The 18,665-nt window shown below is 50.7% G+C and overlaps 6 protein-coding genes across 6 annotated transcripts; 3 read left to right on the top strand and 3 right to left on the bottom strand.

Annotated features, from left to right (window-relative positions):
• Window positions 1–871: 871 nt before the first annotated feature.
• On the bottom strand, window positions 872–1,917 carry artA (14-3-3 adaptor artA; the record flags this gene model as incomplete). Its single annotated transcript, XM_026760002.1, has 5 exons — window positions 872–976; window positions 1,035–1,105; window positions 1,170–1,411; window positions 1,489–1,795; window positions 1,857–1,917. 5 exons carry the CDS (start codon window positions 1,915–1,917, stop codon window positions 872–874), a joined length of 786 nt encoding a protein of 261 aa, XP_026614348.1.
• Window positions 1,918–4,304: 2,387 nt separating this feature from the next.
• Window positions 4,305–4,904, top strand: CDV56_106194 (uncharacterized protein; the record flags this gene model as incomplete). Its single annotated transcript, XM_026759813.1, has 4 exons — window positions 4,305–4,432; window positions 4,571–4,636; window positions 4,718–4,783; window positions 4,865–4,904. 4 exons carry the CDS (start codon window positions 4,305–4,307, stop codon window positions 4,902–4,904), a joined length of 300 nt encoding a protein of 99 aa, XP_026614347.1.
• A 416-nt stretch (window positions 4,905–5,320) lies between these two features.
• CDV56_106023 (putative nucleoporin Nsp1) lies at window positions 5,321–7,562 on the bottom strand (the record flags this gene model as incomplete). The annotated part of the gene is made up of 3 exons (XM_026759642.1): window positions 5,321–5,530; window positions 5,604–5,727; window positions 5,788–7,562. 3 exons carry the CDS (start codon window positions 7,560–7,562, stop codon window positions 5,321–5,323), a joined length of 2,109 nt encoding a protein of 702 aa, XP_026614346.1.
• A 564-nt stretch (window positions 7,563–8,126) lies between these two features.
• Window positions 8,127–11,115, top strand: CDV56_105776 (DUF5102 domain-containing protein; the record flags this gene model as incomplete). Its single annotated transcript, XM_026759395.1, has 5 exons — window positions 8,127–8,217; window positions 8,281–8,895; window positions 8,955–9,265; window positions 9,363–10,067; window positions 10,642–11,115. 5 exons carry the CDS (start codon window positions 8,127–8,129, stop codon window positions 11,113–11,115), a joined length of 2,196 nt encoding a protein of 731 aa, XP_026614345.1.
• Window positions 11,116–11,890: 775 nt separating this feature from the next.
• On the top strand, window positions 11,891–12,691 carry CDV56_105664 (rRNA-processing FCF1 family protein; the record flags this gene model as incomplete). The annotated part of the gene is made up of 2 exons (XM_026759283.1): window positions 11,891–12,225; window positions 12,307–12,691. The coding sequence occupies 2 exons, from the start codon at window positions 11,891–11,893 to the stop codon at window positions 12,689–12,691; spliced, it is 720 nt and encodes a 239-aa protein (XP_026614344.1).
• A 740-nt stretch (window positions 12,692–13,431) lies between these two features.
• On the bottom strand, window positions 13,432–16,926 carry CDV56_105332 (MIZ zinc finger domain protein; the record flags this gene model as incomplete). The annotated part of the gene is made up of 1 exon (XM_026758951.1): window positions 13,432–16,926. One exon carries the CDS (start codon window positions 16,924–16,926, stop codon window positions 13,432–13,434), a length of 3,495 nt encoding a protein of 1,164 aa, XP_026614343.1.
• Window positions 16,927–18,665: the final 1,739 nt, after the last annotated feature.

Here is an 18,665-nt window from a genome sequence, read left to right as displayed (position 1 = left end):
ACTACAGGGGCAGGCTGAGATTAAGGATGGCTGAAGGCACGCCGCATACGTCATGGTTTCAGGGTGTGAGGCTGAGGGTGAGTCGTGCGGCAATGGAAGCTTTCATGAGGGTTCAGGTTGATTAATTTCATTCATCAAGTTGATCATAGGAACAATAGTGGAGTGAGTGACGTGTCTGTTATATTCTGTGCATGTCCAATTTTCGATGTGTATACACTGTTGAACAAGACGTAGCTACGATGGAGTCAATTTGCGCTTCAGGGTAAATTTCAACTTTCTTTGGTAGCCACTGCTGCCTGGGTTTAGATCTAAATTCGAGCTAAGATCGAAGAATCAAACGCCGTGCGTGGCACAAAATACGTAGATAGGGGAAACCAAGACAGGATCCGTGACGACAAGTCAAGACCTTCGGGGTGTAAATATTGGGGGGACTTGGTGGAGAGCGCGATTCTGTAAAAGGGAAAGGTATTCTTTGGGTAATTGAGGTGATAAGCAAAATTGCAAACGAGAAAATGAACAAGATGGGTAAAGACGAACGACGGGGACCACGCATAGAGAGAACAAGAGCATCAAACCAGGTGCCAGAGAACTCTTGAAGCAGCGCAAGGTGACTGTAGACGCGAGAAGAAAAAGCAAAGGGTCCAAAGAGCATTGCGCAATCGAATCTTCATCCCCCTGAGCCGAAATCCTCGAAGAAGAGGTCCTCAGCCTTGAGGACTAATATGTGATGCGAAGGGGAGAATGCGTCTCATCACCGTTCCTTCTCATGCGCTTCAGATCTACTATGCGCTAACAAGCAAGTCTCTCACCCTTGTTGGCTCCATTCGCGGTCGGACGTGAGTCTTCCATCTTTCTTTTTGTTTTCCCTTGTTTATTCAGCGGGCTTCTCGCCCTCAGCGGCAGGGGCCTCCTCTTTCTTCTCGGCGGGAGTGTTCGACTCAGCAGCTGGCTCGGCCTCAGACGAGGTCCAGAGAGTCTGAGTGCGTTAGCACAGACTCCTAAAAAAAAATCGTCCAAAAGGAAAGTTATCTTACTAGGTTGTCTCTGAGAAGCTGCATGATGAGAGTGGAATCCTTGTAGCTCTCTTCGCTCAGGGTGTCAAGCTCTGCGGCGGGTCAGTCATCGTGCAATCCTCACGTTTCCTGTCGAGGGACATTGATTTGACATACCAGCAATGGCATCATCGAAAGCGAGCTTGGCAAGGTGGCAAGCCTGGTCGGGAGAGTTGAGGATTTCGTAGTAGAAGACGGAGAAGTTAAGAGCCAATCCAAGGCGGATGGGGTGGGTGGGAGCAAGGTCGGTCTGAGCGACTTCGGTAGCGCTCTTGTAAGCCTCAAGAGAGGCATCGGCGGCGGCCTTGCGGCGGTCGCCAACGGCGAACTCGGCAAGGTAACGGTGGTAGTCTCCCTTCCTGTTGATTCGAAAAGATGAAAAATCAGTACATATCCCCCCTTCTTCGTATTTTGGGAGAGGATGATCAAGACGTACATCTTGTGGTAGAAGACCTTGGACTCGCCGCTCGCAGCAGAGGGGATCAGGTGCTTGTCCAGAACCTCCAGGATGTCATCGCAGATCTTGGCAAGCTCGGACTCGATCTTCTGGCGGTACTCCTTGATCAGAGTGACCTGGGACTCGTTGCCCTTCGATTCCTCCTTCTGCTCAATCGAGGTGACGATTCTCCACGACGCACGTCTGGCACCGATGACGTTCTTGTAGGCAACAGAGAGAAGATTCCGCTCCTCGACAGTGAGCTCTACATCGGAAGAGGCAACAACCTTCATGTTCTCGACCATCTCTGGAGCGACGCTGTTAGTTTAAGAGCCTCGATAAATCGGATGGAGCTTCAGGTAACAAACCTTCGTAGCGCTCAGCCTGCTCGGCGAGCTTGGCCAGGTAAACAGCATCTTCGTGACCCATTGTGAAGGAGGTTCTGTTCAGCACCGACGATTAGCAATGATTTATCAATATGAACAAAATTAATGGTCAAAGCAGCAATCTCGTCTGGTTGTCAGGGATGTCCAAGTAGCCGTGGGATGCTCGATCGTGTGAAAAGGAGCGAGGGGCAGCATGACGGCAGTCACAGGACCGCAAGTGAGGCTGTGAAAACAAGTTGGTGATTCGACGGGCGCGGAAGCACAATACCCCTCCAAAAACACAACCATCTTGAGGCTTCCATTCGATACATTTTTAGCAAAATATTGTGGTTTGCAGCCGATTCTTTCAAAATTAAGGAATCATGGCAGCTGGAAGCAGTCATGGAGTAATGTTGACATTGTATGCTGCACTAGCGCTCCCTCCCTCAGGAGAACCGTTCATATGCATCGCAAGTAGGCGTTTTCCATAGTACTCCCATTTTGACGGGCATGGGAGGGGTGCGAAGTGATCGTCAAAACAAGTTCTGACCCTGCGATTCCACTTTCTCTGGGATGAATGGCCACAAAATCCAACCCTGCACTTCCGGACGAGATTTTTGGACGGCTTGCAATAGTAATGATAAGGTGCAATGTGGTGGTGGTGGTGGTGGTAAGGAGGCTGATTATCATTGGGGAAACAGTGGCTCAGGGAGAAAGGAGGGGAAAGATGCGGAAGAAAACAGAGAATCGGACTCACCTAATTAAACGGACTGGAAAGGAGGATTTGAGAAATGGGAAGAAGTCAAATTGAGGGAAGGAGAATGAGGTTGTTGGAAGTTCTTGGAGGTAGTTATTTGGAGTTGGAAATAGAAGATGGGGGAAGGAAAGTTGAAGTGGGAGGGGAAAAGAGAGAGGGAGAGACAGGGAGAAGGGGGGTGGGAGAGGGGACTAGTGGTGGTGGTAATAGTAGTAGTAGGTAGGTAGAGTAGGAGTAGGAGTGCTGGTGCTGGTGCTGGCACTACTACCACTGCTGCTGGGTAGGGAGCAGCAGTTACCAGTAGTATTTGGCAGTAGACAGTACTAAGGTAGTAAGAGGCTGCTTGCTGTCTGGCTGAGAGAAGCACAACAGAATCCAAAAGAACAATGCAGTAATCTCTCTCTCTCCCCTCAACACTCGTGATTTGCTTGTTGTTTTCACTATCCCTAGAGAGGGATTGTTCGGATGCTGATAAAATTTCAAAATACTCTTTGAAAGGATGTCTGTCTGTCTGTCTTCTTTGCTCTTTTTACAATTACAGCTCTCTTTCAGAATTCCAACAATCCCCTTCTTCACTAATAATGATATACTAGATACTATTTGGATCTCCTGTCTCCTTTTCCATCAAAGCTGCCTGTCTCCCTCCCTCCTCTCTCCAGACGTCTTTTGTGTGGTTCGGTGGGCCATCCATCGTCATCCCTATTTCACTCCCGCCAATCGTCCCGCGTGTATGAGAGATAGGATCCTCCTTTCTCCTCCTCCAAGGACTCATTTATTACTAGCATTGATTGATTGAAGCTCTTCTGCAAACTGAGTGACAACTCACCAAAGAGTCCATTAATATTCAAATCCTCTATATTATTAGATTTCCAGGTGCGAATTTCTGCTGGAAGATAGCAGAAACAGATCTCAACTACCTGACTCCATACTCTTGCTGCCTTCGGGGCCCTGTTCCATGGTTATCAAGGCCATGCACCCGCAATAAACGAGTAGTCTCTTGGTTGATACTGGTAGGAAGTTGGTGATCAGGAATACATTATTAGTAGATAGACTGTGAAGTCCATTAGGAAGAGCTGCTGCAGACCTTCAAGTTGCGCTGTTGAATGTTAGCTACCAATCCCTCGCAATCCTCATCCTTGTCGCCTTAATTTTTGGCAGAACGAGGCTCGAATGTCAATAGTTCAGTTCATTTTTGCCTCCATAACAATCTAGAAGCGCTCAACAAAAATGGGTTTTCGGTGTCCACCTGACCTTGCCAGACACAAATCAAGTAAGCAGGCCATCCCAATCTCGCGCTAGTACAGACTGGGTAAGCCAGCATTTTCGCTGACTCATACAGTATCACATGATCCTTCTGGCTCTTTAATGTCGTCATAGGTGATTTCCGGCCGACGGCATTCCCAGTGCAGGTGCAGGTCCGAAACTGCAGAGCTGACTACCTTACGACTACGAGAGTTTGCGGTAGTGTGGGAGAGCCGGAGAGGACTACTAGCAAGCTAACCGGACTAAGCTGTGAGGTACGGAGTACACGACCTTACGATACCCCAAGCCACCACCACCACCACCTACCACTCCTCATAAAGAGCCATCTTTCCTCCTTCTCATCATAATCTTCGTCACACATCATTTTCCATAATCATTGTCATCTGGTCATCTCCTTCCATTCCTCTATCATATAACAACATCCATCCAACATGCTCCGCCAATCTGTCCGTCCCCTCACAACCGCCAACCGTGCCCTCACCCGCTCCTTCTCTGCTCTTGCTCCCAGAATGGGTGCAGGTGATACCGGTGCTCCTCGCTCTGGCGGTACTCAAAGCGGGTATGTCTCTCCCGTTCCTATTACTCATCCTTCAGCATCTTGAGTACGCTGGCGCTGTTGCTGTCAGTTGAATGGATGACATCACTTATTCCCGACCGGAAGCTGTTGACAACGGGCTGACTGGTCGATTTTCCCCAGTGACTCCTTCACACGCCGGGAAGCCGCACAGGAAAGCATTTATATCCATGAGAAGGAGAAGGAGAAGTACGTTTTCTGTCTTGATTTTTGCTGCCGGACTTCCGGCAATGGGCCGATGAATAGCATACTAACATGTCCGATTATCAGGCTCGAAGCTCTGAAGAGAAAGATCAGGGAACAACAAGAGCACCTCAATGAGCTTGATAAGCATCTGTATGTCCCTCTGAATCTCCTTTGTTCTCTTCTACTCTCGTAATAAGCGACAAATGTCTAACCTCTGTTCTACCTGTGCAGCGAGGAGTTCACCAAGAGCCAGGGCGGCGAGAAGAACTAAATTCGAACATCATCTGCATCTGTCATGACCACCATATCTACAAATCTTAAATCGAGAGATTACCCGACAGTGTCGAGCACACTCGACGTTGCCTTTCACACTGTCATGAATGACAATATCCACTCTTCCCATGTAATTCGTCCGACTGCTGTCTGGCCGCAAATCACAAGAATTATCTCTATCGAGAAACCATGTCAAAGCCTAGAATAAGAGTACCATCAATCTAGTCCCTGAAATAGCCTAATCCTACGGAACGAGGTCGCAATCGCAAGCAGTAACCGTGAGCTAGGCGAAGAACTAGCTCAAATCGTCACAAACCCATTATGCCTAGTATCGAAATTACAATCGCCATACCGATCCATCATCTCCCATTTGCCTCGCTCTAGTAATCACAAAACATGGATAAGGAGATTCGATCACCGCCGTCCCATGTAGGAGCGATAGAAATCATCCGCCGCACTTCCGCCGCCCATCCCAGAGCTGCTGAATCCATGACCAAACCGGGATGACAATGCATGTCCGGACTTTTGGGCGGCGCTGACCTTTGCCTGAAGCTCAGACGTGCCCTGGTCGATGAGCTGCAGTTGAGAAAGATGCGAGTTGAGGATGCGCACGATTTGAGAAATCTAGGCAGGCCTGTTAGCACCATCGAGACCAACTGAAATGATACCGTCTTAAAACGATCATAAATGTACATACCGGTTCATCGGCCTTGTTGGTCTTGCTTAGGGTAGCCGAAGCACCATTGACCTCTTCAATCATGCTCGTCAAATCCTTGCCCATTTCGTCCAACTGCTCGGACAGTCTCTCGGCCAGTTTGTAGCTATTGCCAGAATTAGCAGATGCCATATGAATCGTGTATTAAAGGAGCAACATCGCATACGTTCTTTCACGTTCCTGATCCGGCCCCTGTAGGGTTTCGCCAGGTCCCACTTGTTTCGACATCATCTCATCCACCTCACGCTCATACCGATCTAACCACGAGCTAAGCTCCTCCTGCTGCCCCTCAACAGATGCGAGCTGGCGCTCAATCTCCTGTGTGGCTCGATCGGCATCAACTGTACTGCCATAAAGTTTCTGGACCTTTGCAGTATTCTCCACCAGCATACGGTCCCAGTCCGCAACCTTCTCGGCCTGCTCTCGGAATTCCTTCTGATACTTGGTCAAATCCGTAGCCCACCTTGTGATAATCTCATCCATCGTCTTGTTCTTCAGGCGGGACTGCGCCGGAGGTGTTGGGCCAACAGTCGATGCACCAAGAGCAGTACCTCCGGCCGCTGCGGCCGTCCCGGCAGCGGTTCCAGTAGTGGCGGTGGTTGTCGATGTCGCCGGCCCGGAAGTTGCTGTGAGCGATGGCTTGGCACCACCGGTGGTTGCAGTAGCGCCCGCAGCAGTGCTGGGAGCCTGCGTAGAAGGTGTGTTCTCAGCAGGTTTACCGAACAATCCGCCGGTCGCCGCTGCGGGCTGAGAAGCGGGAGCGGTGGTGGTTGTTGCCGCACCTGTCTCCGCAGGCTTGGACGCATTCAGTCCAGCAAACAGGCCACCTCCAGCCGGAGCAGCCGCTGGTGTAGCTGATGGGGTGGCGGAGGTAGTACCTCCAAGACTAGGGAATAGTGATTTTTGCGGAGTGTCAGATGATGTGGTCAAGGCTGTAGAGGGTTGGCTGGTCGTGGTTGTGGTAGCTGTACCGAGAGACGGGAAAGCAGGTTTCGTCCCTGGTTCGGCGCCAGCAGATGGCATCTTGAAGAGTGACGAGCCTTGAGCTTGCCCGGCGGGTGCGGCCGGGACAGCTCCAAAGAGGGGTTTCGCAGCACCATCAGCGGTGGTGGTTGGAGTTGTTGATTCCGCAGGTTTGTCCATGACTGCATTGCCGAACAAACCACCGCCACTGGGTGCCGATGGAGTTGTTCCAAACAGTGGTTTTTGTTGAGCGTTCGATCCAAAGAGACCGCCTCCGGTAGATTGTGACTGTTGAGCTCCCCCGAAAAGGGTTGGCGTCCCGGCAGTCGCGGGCGCCGTTGTGGCTGTGGGAGAGGCTGTCGAAGGTGAAGTAGTAGCTGCGTTCAGTCCGCCGAAGAGACCACCTGGTTTCTGAGCTGCCTGTCCGAAAAGCGACTGTCCCTGCCCGGCTGCGCTTCCCTGTGGCGGAGGGCCAGCAGGTGTGGTAGAAGTGTTGCCAAAGAGCGAGCCTCCGGATGGCGCAGGAGTCGCCGCGGCGCCTCCGAATATATTACCAGCAGGCTTTGCGGCGTTCCCAAAGAGAGCGTTGCCGCCTGTTTGCCCAGAAGCAGGAGTCTCTCCTAGTTTGGGAGTCTGCGATCCGCTGCCAAACAAGGACGGTGACTGAGGTGTGCTACCAGGCTTGGTTTGAGTTCCAAAACTAAACGCAGGCGTGCTTCCAGTCGGTGTGCCACTGCTCGCAGCACCTGTACCACCACCAAACAAGGTATTGCCCGATCCCGCCGCAGGTGCCGATCCGAATAACGAGGGTGTAGAAGTGCCGCTAGAGGAAGCTCCTACATTGCCAAAGAGACCACCTCCCGTAGTGGTGCTGGGGCTATTCTGATTGGAACCAAAAGCGTTGCCAGCAGTTCCAAAGAGACCTCCACCTGAGGCGCCGCTGGAGGCCGGCGCACCGAAAGAAAATGGGTTGGCCATGACGAGAAATGTTCGACGCGGCGAATTGTCAGGGCTGCCCTGGTGACCGTCAGAAGGGACGCAAAGAAAAACAGCAAGTCAAGACGGAGGATGCTAGGGAAAATTTGGAATGAGAGAGAAACTTACTGCGCCCGGAGAAAATAAGACCTGTCAAGGCAGGACTTGCGATTGTGGTGACTATCGTTATTGAAGAAGCTTCACTCAATTGCAATATAAGTAATAGCAATGACAAGCAACGAGGTGAAACTTGATGTTGTTAGCTGGAGTACCAGATGTCTTTGGAAGAGGGAAACGCGCGCTTGTACTATTGGCGGCTGGCGTCTAAGCAACCTCACAGTTGATACCTCAGGCCACAAGGCACGTACGTTTCGGTGTGCCTCAGGCAAAAGATCGAGACTCCCATAGAACCTGGTCATCGATAACTACATATGGATGACAACGTCACCCAACGCAAGCCATCCCTTTCTCACCTATATATTCATTATTCCCTTCCTTCAGACATACTTCTTGCCTCTACAGACCGGTTCTATATGAAATACTGCCGGAAACAGTGACCTATCTTAAATGTCGGAGCGGCTCTCCCGTCCGTCCAGTCCATATCTGGAGCCCCCGAGGAGGAGTGTTGAGTTGGAAGACCCGGGGGCTCAAGACTCAGGTATGGGCTTTACCCACTCTCTCGTGCTTTTACAGAACCATTGAATTTACATGATCAATCTAGTTTCTTCTGTAGTCGCCAACAGTGATGATGAACATTTTTCAGACGCCAGCGAAGGCCATGAGCGCTCTCGTGCCCGCCCACAGTCCGGTCGCGCATCCCCTATCCCGTTGACTCGAGTTGAGAGAGTGGACGATCGACCCGCACACGGTGAAATTCCCGGTACATCTGCATATGAAAAAAGGGAACAAGACGCTGTGCCTGATGAAATTGAAATCATCCCGAAGGCGTCACGTAGCAGGAGCTCGTCCACTGCGGGGTCGCAAAAGCGCCCATTGACTCCGGGAGGGTCGCCCATCCCTCGGACAATTGTTGAAAAGGTTGATCCGAATCAACCAAGCCATGGGGACGTTCCTGGAACGCTTGCATATGAGAAGCGTAGAGCGGACGCAGTCCCAGACCTTGTCATCAAAGCGCCAGAATCGGATATCGACTCACCGTCGCCTCGCGCCGAATCAAACGAGCCTGGAGCTGTCACCGGCACGCAGGTTCCTGCAACAGTGGTCTCACAAGTGGATTCAACGGCAATTGAAGGCGCGACTTCCAGCCTACACGCTCATCGGAGACGCCCAAGTGATGCCTCTCCAGATGTGATAGAGAAGATTTCAGATGCACCAGGTAAGCTTCGAATCGTCTTTCCGTCACAGAGAATCTCAGGGGACCATTGACCAATTCAGATTTGCCCATTCTATTATCATCAAGTAGCTCCGCACATCAAGATCGCACCTCGCGAAGAGGCTCGTTAACAAGTGAGAGCGTCAATCATGATTCAGGTGATGTTGAGGAGGACTTTGACTATGAGGACAACGCCGAATCCGAAACCCCTCAGGATCAAGCAGCTGCGGACGACTTTGATGACTTTGCAGAAGAGCAAGAGTTGGCAGATGATGACTTTGGTGACTTTGACGATGGCTTTCAAGAGCCGGATGGAGACGCTGCTGAGCCCGAACCGATTGAAGCCCAGCAGCCTCTCCCACTTCCTTTAGCTGTGAGTACACCTCTGCGAAAACTTGTCAGGAGTGGCTGTAGCATCGATTGAGCCCTTCTTGCGCACATATATGCTAACAATCAAATCGGATTCGCAGCCTCCTTTAATAGATTTCGATACCTTCGAGTCTCTCCCCGATTTACACGCCGCCTTGGATCAATCCCTTGACAAACTCTATCCCACTTCCAAAAATGTTTCATCGCTTCCCCCCCTAGAGCCAATCCAAGATGCCTCCTCCATCTTCAGTACTGAGCGATCCTTGTCACTTTGGTCTCAGCTCGTCGCGCCACCGCCATTGCAGCCGCAAAACTGGGTCAAGTCTCGAATCCGCCGTCTTTTCCTGGTCTCTTTGGGCGTTCCAGTTGACCTGGATGAGATACTACCGGCTTCAAAGCAAAAGAAGCTCGTGCTTCCATCTATAAATCTGAGCGGCTCAGATACTACTGGATCTGCCGTTCACTCACGCTCTCAGAGTCAGGCCAGGAAAAGCGGCTCGCAAGATGGCATTGGCAGCCCCACAACGTCTGGTCCAGCGGCTCGGCATCGAACATCTCGTCGCCGTGACCGATCTCCGCCGCCTGAGCTGGATCTGTCGGCGGTGCGGCGACTGTGTGCCACCACCGATGCAGCATTGGATGGGCTGACCGACACGGAGTTGAGAGGGCATGTCAACGAACTGGAGCAAGTCACGCTTCGGGCCAGTTCTGTCCTGGAATACTGGCTGAAGCGCCGAGATGGACTAGTCAGTGAGAGGGAGGCATTTGAAGGCGTGATAGAGAACCTTGTCAACCATGCAAGGCGGGTGAGGAAGTGAAGAACTACAGGTAATATCATATAATATGGGTTTCTTTCTTTCTTGTCTCTTTTGGATACTATCTCTCGGTCGACTCACGGGAGAAAAGCGCTCGATACCAATCTTATTCTGTTCAACCCGAGGTCGGAACCTCTCCATATCCTATTCGCCATGGGAGACCGACCGACTTTCTCATGCATGTTGGGTATATCTTCGTCCGAGTTCGGGTGATGATGGCTATTTTTTGTCGTCGAGATAGACATCGTCGGATTAAGTGTATGATATCATTAATTAATGGTGTTATCAATGGATTTATCCTAAACTAAAGCCAGATGCATCAGTCCATGCCTTGGAATCTCCACAGTTGCCAACCTCTGATCGGCAGCACCTCCCTCTATCTATGGCCCCTGCATATACCCTCATTCAAATTCGCTTCATTTCTCCCAGATCATGCGTTCAACGATGCATGATTATCGTCAAGATGTCTTCCATGCCATTGCCTCATCAGTCGAAAGAAATTACCAGCATTCGCCTCACTGACTCTGAACTATGCAGACGGCAAATCAATTGTCGTAATATTTAGCGGGCCATCGAAGCACTTCACCAGGATGGTGTTGATTGTCGTGGAAAGCGCAATTCCTCCTTCCTACTTGGACCAGCTCAACGCTCTCATGCTCACACACTCTACAAGAAGAGATCTACGCACCGGAACTTTGGGCCCGAAACAGACAACATCCAGCAAGAAGTTCTCATACAAAAGGCCATTGCCCGTTTTCGCGAGCAGATACCCAATTCCGAGGATTCCGAACGAAAGGCGCAGAATCCCTTGTCGACGATCATCGCAAACCCCTTCGCCACCGCTATCGTCGAGTGCATGCTAGGCCCCAAGCCACAGATTCGATTCCTTAGTGCAAACACGGCCTTCAGGACCAAAGAGATAGGTCGTCAGCCGCCGCATATCGACGTCGCGTTCGACTTTTCCCGCGATCCGTTCGGTTTCTGCGTGAACGCAAATCTGGTTGAAACTACAGCTACGAATGGCGCAATGGAGCTCTAGCCTGGAACGCACAGTGGCACTGATGCGTCGGTGCCGATGCCTGATAATGATGGAGTGATGCGGAAGGCGCTGGTGGAGGCTCGGGCGCAAGCTTTGTCCGCCGGTGCAACCTGTATTACCCAAGGGCTCATTAGTTATCGAGACATCCTGAAATACCGAATTGGACGGGTGAACCACGGGTGAACCACGGGACATGCTTGTCACTGTGTTGCTTGCACGGTGGTATGGGAGTGAGCTGAGGATGAGACTCCCGGAAACTTGTAGAGGTGTGATTGAGTGGGGAGATTTAGAAGCATTTGTGGACTGGATGGGAGAGGATTATGATTATTTGCAGGGTTCTCATGATCATGATTTTGTTCTCCTGCCACAAGATACCAGTGTTATGGCTTGAATCTTGAAGATATAGTTCTTTTTTTTGAGACACTGGGAGACAGTACGACAGTAGAAATTCAAGCCAAAGCATAATAAAACAGAATTGAAGGCAACAAAGACTGACACCTAGAATTTCCCTAAACTTTTTATATCTATCCGTATCATTAGAACATAGGTCCTAACTAGTATTTGTTGCTGTCTTCCCCATGCCATGACATTGAAAGACCCCACTGTTGCCCATCAAACGGCGAAACATCGGCCCGCAAAGATTTTCTCCAGAAGCATCCCAGATGCTCAACTTTACATGAACAGTTTCAACGCCTAACCTCGCCTCTAATTCTTTCTGATAAACAGACTTGTACTGAACCCTGGAAAATTCATCTGAGTCAAATCATCAATCATCATGGGCGTCGCCAAGAAGACTCGCAAGTTCGCGCAGGCAAGTCCTCAGAAAACAATACTGTATACCCAGCACTATATTAACTCAAGCAACGAACAACAGGTCAAACGCGCCATCAGCCAGCGAGACAACCGCGTCAAGCAGCCCTTGAACGCCAAGAAAGAAGAGAAGAAGCCCCAAGGCGAAGAACTTACCCGACACATCCCCGTCGCACCATCAAACATGTTCTTCGCCGCCAACACCGCCCTGGGTCCTCCCTACACCGTGCTCGTGGATACCAACTTTGTCTCGCACACGATCCGCGCGAAACTGGACATGCTCCCGGCTATGATGGATCTGTAAGACTACTGCGCCTGCCAGCTGGCGACTCTGCATCACAATGCCCCTGTGACGAACGAGACTGACATGCGTGTGGCTAGGCTGTATGCCAAGTGCATCCCGACCTTCACAGACTGCACCATTGCCGAATTGGAGAAGCTGGGCCCGAAGTTTCGGCTGGCGCTGAGGGTTGCAAAGGATCCGAGATGGAATAGACTGCATTGTGATCACGCTGGTACTTATGCTGATGACTGCATTGTTGACCGGGTAAGGCTGCTTTCCCCCCCCCCTCCTCTGGGTGTCATGGTTTGCAAGCGATTTCTAATCTTCGATTCGGGGTTACAGATTATGAAGCACAGAATCTACACCGTCGCTACGAACGATAAGGACCTTGTGCGGCGCATCCGCAAGATACCCGGTGTGCCAATTATGAAGGTTGCCAGAGGCAAATACGTTATCGAGCGGCTACCTGACAGCTTCGACTGAGCGGCTTGAAACCTCCTGCAACTTTCCTGTCAACGGTGAAATGCCGCGCACCAGGGAATTGATTGTCATCTTTGCACGTCATTGCGCTGTGTCTCGAGCTTCAAGGCGGCTATCAATCATCTGAGACTGCTACAGCGTCCCTTCCGAGGCAGTTCGAACATTCTCAGTCGGACTGGGAGGAAATAACGGAGATGCGTTTCTCGGTTCACGCGCGTTGGATCAAGAGTTGCTTCTATGCGTGTCGCTGGCCACAGCTCGATCTCAACGGCCTACCCACAGCCAGCAGGGCCTGGCTCCCTCAACAAGGTGAATTCCTCGATGCGCACAATCTCTGGGCGGGTATGGGACGGTGACAGGGGCACTATGACGCGCTTTTCATTTCTGATCCTATTATACCCATCGCAGCGGTTGTCTTATACGTCTCACGTTACGTCAAATTATGTCCATCTCTCTGGTCCTTCATACCGAAACTTTCCCTCGTACTTAATGGAATGTAACTTTGCTCTAGTTTTCAAAGGTAGTTGTCAAGGCTACTTTGGTTCCAGAAGCCTTCAAAGACAAAGTGTACTCATTACAACGATAGAAAACATTATCAATTTCTGCGCAAGAACATGGAATTGGGGGTATCTTGTGCTATAAATCAATCAAAAACACCGATTAAACGCACCACCGTGCAGATGGTATACTGAATTCAGAAAGCAATCAACTCCGTTGTAGAGCCAGCGGTCCTATCGAATCACCTAATCGAGTTCGATGACCAAAGATGCCGAGGATTCGCGAGATGCTAGTGATTCTCGACCAGCACCTTCTGTCTTCGGCCTCTGAGTTGCGAGATGCGAATCAACGCCCTCATGTTTCCGTTTCAATGAGCCGCCTTCACGTGCTTGTGCAAGCTCCTTTTCAGACGGAGTACTTTCCCCATCACTCTTGAGCTCCCAAGATCCGTCCGCCTTGATCTTGATTGCTCTTGCTCCCTCAAGACGATCCGTGTGTACAAGATCAGCACGGACTTCACTAAGGAAGCCATCGATGATCAAGAGCTGAGGACGGGCGTCTGCGCCGCAGATTGGGCATTTCCAATTCTCCTTCAAGAGAGCTCTACCCGTCTTGGAGGCCCTGGTCATGATGTATGTCTCGAGGTCGAAGCACTCCACATGTTCGCACATGATTCCGCGAGCAGGAATGTTGAATATTCGAGCCATGAAGGGGTCCACCAGATTGACAGTGAGGTAGTCACTGACAATACTTAATTCATCGTCGGCAGTACTGGAGGAAAGGCGTTGACGAATCCGCTCACGAGACTGAGGTGCGGGTAGCGTCTGAGCGAGCTTCTTCACTTGAGTGAAACTGAGGATATCCATGACCTCCACCCCTAACGCATATACTACGTCTCTGCTTTCGGCGGCGCTGCGGATGAAATGCAGGGAGATGGTATTCAAGCCTTCTCTTAGATTACCACTGATGTCCAGAGGAATATCTTTGCCGTTGTGAAATTTGCGGCGAACATAGAGTTCTACACCGTTCACAAAGATGTAAATAACACTGGGCCATACAGATTCTGTGAGACACCAAGCATGCTGGCTCACCTCATTCGCCGACGGCGAAATGCGAATACACCGCACACGATAGATCTGGCTACCATCAACCAGGGCCCGCACTAAATGTTGACCAGTGTCGCGAGGATCGATTCGAGGAAGCCGGTCAAAGTCTGCTCGGGAAAGAGAAAACTGCCATTCAAAAGCAGACTCCGTCTTCCCCAAGGGAGTCGGCTGTACCACAAACGATTTCAAGTAATGGAACAGATTTGTCTCCTTGTCAGCCTTTTCTCCCCCTGCTCCCGAAGGATTGAATCTGACAATGGGATCGCGGAGATGCGCCTGATGTAGCGCATGGCGGAGAGGGTGAGGCCGTGTTGTGGTACAGGGTAGGGGCCCCGGTGGAGGAAGGAGCAGCTGTGGGACCGGTGGGCTTTGCTGCGGTTGCTGCACCTGTCCTTGTGCCTGCCGTGTTTGAGTAGCAAAGCGCTGAGTAGGAGTTGTGATTTGCGTAGACTGAGGTGAGGGCTGAGGTGAAGGCTGTGGCGGATTCTGACGGACATTCCGGGAAGGCGCGTGGGATAGTATTTGCGCCTGATGTCCAGCTGGTGCAGGTACAGGCACCGGTGAATGAGGAACCGTGCCTGTCACCTGCGAAGCTGGCACTTGGGAGGAAGTGTTAAGACCCCGTGGAGGCACGAGGTTCGGCCGTGTAGGTAATGGATGTTGGGGTCTCTGACCATTTAATAGCATCGGCGGCGCGGCACGATTCATAGCCCCAGGAGCGTGAACAGGGAATTGCTGGGTCTGCGGTTGAGGGCTATGTACAGGTACTTGCTGGGACGGCATCTGAGCGCTAGGGACCGCGGCATATGTGATCTGCCCTGTAGGGCCAACGGGCTGCATTGAGTGCTGTGGCAAGGGCTGAGCTACATGCTCTCGTGCCACAGGTGAAGTATGTTGACCAACTGGCGATGTCTGGGACCGACCAAGGGCCCTGTAGGCCTGAATCAAACGCTCATTCTCGCGATGAAGCTGCTCCGGAGTGGTTATTGATCTGAACCGTTTCACGTAATTCCGCTTGTTCCTGCTGTAGATACTCCGCAATTGGTCTTCATGGCGGGCTCCGAAAATTCTTCGGGACATGGCCAGGAATACTATTGATAAGAGTACGGATGATGTTATGCAAAATTGCACGACTAATTCATCGATCAAAGGGGGATAGACACGCTCTCGGACATGGCGATCGAAGGCCGTCCACTTTTCAGACAGACAACCCAGGCAATGAGCAATCTGATGGAGAACTATTGGGAACTCGCGAGTCTGGAACATCACACGCAAGGGCCGAGGGAAATTAACGCTCCACCTCAAGAAGTCGCCTGATAGACGGTGATTGTCCACAAGAAGCTGCTTGACAACCTCCAATCCCGTCTCATGGTGCCCGCTTATATAGGGTAATCGAGCAAATTCCGAGGGAGCAAAGGTGTGCAGGCAGTATATTTGATGGAGAGTCAGGTAGAATAGATCCTTCTCATTACACGCATCCCGTAGAAGACGTATTCGCGGCAGTTCCACTGTCTCTGAGAGCAGCATGGCACCCTGCGCTCTTGCCACGAAAGCATCCAGGAGCTGCTGTGACTGTGCCCAAAATGCCTGGTTGATGAAGGAAGTCGAAGGACCCTGTCCGACGGGGCTGGGAGGAACATGGTTTGAATCGGGCGGAGCGCGGGTCATTGATGGTTGGGACCGCAGTTGCGCTTCAGGGGAGACAGGGGCTATGAACTGCTGGGGACTCGCAATCGCCTGCTGTCTCTGCAGGCCTCTGATAATGGCCGGCGCCGAGGCGGCGGCCATTCTCTCCCCGCCCGCTGTGGTCGGCGATGCGCTCGCGGACATGACATCGCCCATTTGCCTGGGATGTTCCGGTTGTCCGTATATCTGCATCGGCCCAGTGACTGGCGGAGGGGATGGGAGAACGCCATGTGACAGACTTCGGTCATTTCGATCTCCAGCGCTGGCAGGGCTAGGGTGGGAGGCACTGCTTGGGTCGGGAGACGGAAGTGAGGAGGACAGGGGCTGCTGTGGCGGTTGAGGTGCACGGACGGCGGCCGTTGGCCCACTGGTCGAAGGAGTGGTGTTGAAATTCGTGGTAGGTGTTGTGGTAAACCCGCGAGTGCTTAAGGGTACCACAGGACAGGGTGGTGGAATAATATCGCGATTTTGCTGGAGGGTTCCCCCGGGCGTCACGGGGGACATTAAGACTGACGGCGTGGACGTAGCAGGAGCAGTGATGTTACCATTGGCTGTGACGGCGCCAACATTATTATCTTTATTGTTCTTCTGACTCTGAGAGACGATTGTGACGGAGGATGGAGGGGAGTTTCGCATGCCTTGCGGGCGACTTTGAGGCTGGTCGGCAACGGCAGAGGCAGAAACAGAGGCAGAAGCCGGATCCGAGACAGCAGCGAGTGAAGACTGGGAGGACGAATTGGGAGGGACAGTAGCAGTAGCAGCAGGAGGAGGGGTAGCAGGAGCATTCGCAGAAGCAGAGCTGATTGACAAGGAAGATGAAGCATCCAACATCCACGATCTCCGCACTCCTGCGCCGCCCAGGAATAAGTTTGCAGTCGAGTTGGACCATTCCAGTTGGTGATGTGGATTAGGTAAGAGGGGACGATTCTTGGTGGTCGCAGGACTCATGGTGAAGGGAAAACATGATTTATCGTCTCCCTTAAGCAATGAACTCCGTTTTCTGTCTTGTTTTTCGCTTTATTTGTATCAAAAATGAAATGACAAGTAGTAATCTTCCCTGTCCTAGATCGACAGGGCCGAGGTGTGGTATTTATCTATGATTCCTCCGCACTTGGTTGTTGTCCATGCAGATCGAAGAAACGCCGTTTGTTCCAGGACCAGCTAGGATGGCGAGGCGATATGCGTGTCTGCACAGGGATCTGGAGAGTTGATCAAGAGAGGGGGAAATAATAGCAGTAGTCGACTAAGGTGAATATTTAAGAGAGTTGGGGGTAGGGTCAGATTCAATAGAACAAAGAAAAAGCAGGTGATAAAGAAGTAGAGGAAGTAGTGAGTGAATAAGTGAATGCCAGTTAAAGTAATCACATAAGTAGAGCAGTCACTACCTATTCATACAGTAGTTAGAGAAGTGATAGCTATTGAATGTAAAAGAAAGAAGTTCTAGAATATGATGATCAATCCCTTAATACTACTTACTACTATTTCTATCCCCTTCCTTTGCCACTATATTTACCTAGATATTGTACTTCTGTGGCAAGATCACTATGGAAACAGCCCTTCCAATGTCTTTCAAAAGTACCTGTAGAGGGAACCTAGGGTAGCTGCAGGAATAAATGTCCATATTCTGTAGGAAGTAGACTGCTGCATTAAGCATCTCCTTTATAGATAATAGATAGGATAGGGGTAGAGAAACGAAGAATGATGCATCCATACTTCTACAGTATGCTAGTCATTACGTATATAGTTCAAAGGGACCAGTCTACTACGTCTAAGATTCCCTAGATCAAAGTTCTATCCAAGGGCTATATTAATAAACCCTCGCTTCCTTCGTCGATTAATCAAATGCGGATCAGTCGAATTCCCTTATGTATACGAGTCTCGAAGCCCTGAATTCAGTCTATCTAATCATCGGTGATGCTCATTAAGATCATTAAATCAATATGCCAGGTAGCATGTAATCATTTAAACATTCACCGTCGAAGGTAGGTAGCGGTCTGACATCCATCCTCTCATTTGGATACGAAGTATCAAGGCCGATTTTAAAGATGATGGGTTGTCTTCTAAGCTCCCTCCCAGTACAGAATATGAATCGACTCCTTGCTCCGAAGACGAACTCAAAAGAGAGACAGACTATTACTGTTACTTATTTTCGCTCGAGTAAACACTCCATGAGATCACACTGTAGTAGGTAGTTATCTGTCCTGAGATCCACTTACACAGTAGGGTATGTACACCTGTTCCTCGTGAGGTATCTATCTCCCTCTGTTGGCTCCAGTCATCACCTTCCATCTATCACATCATCGTCATCATCATCAAGTCGCAATTCCATGATCATCAACCTGATCAAGCCTCAGAAGATACCAAAATTTGTATATCTCTGGGTTCTGTCCATCGATTTGAGGGCAAAGTCGAAACTCCTCCCCAGAGTGTTCTACCAAAACAACTCCTTCAACACAATTGAGCACTGGAGCAGTGAGTCGAATCAATTAAGCGCTTTACGGCCGACGCTCTGACGACTGCACGCCCCACGCATCGTTCATCAGGTCATCATCTTTTACTGTCATCATCTCCTCTTGTCACCTTCGCCATCATCGAGATCCTCACCATTCAGCACAATCAATTATCCGCCCACCCAGTTCCACTATACCAGAGGCGGAATTTCGACGTGGAGTACGGAGTATAGATAG

This window comes from Aspergillus thermomutatus, assembly GCF_002237265.1.
Source record: "Aspergillus thermomutatus strain HMR AF 39 chromosome Unknown NODE_97, whole genome shotgun sequence".
NCBI classification, from domain to species: Eukaryota; Fungi; Ascomycota; class Eurotiomycetes; order Eurotiales; family Aspergillaceae; genus Aspergillus; species Aspergillus thermomutatus.
The sequence above is the reverse complement of the archived record's forward strand: the minus strand, read 5'-3'. Positions and strand labels throughout refer to the sequence as shown.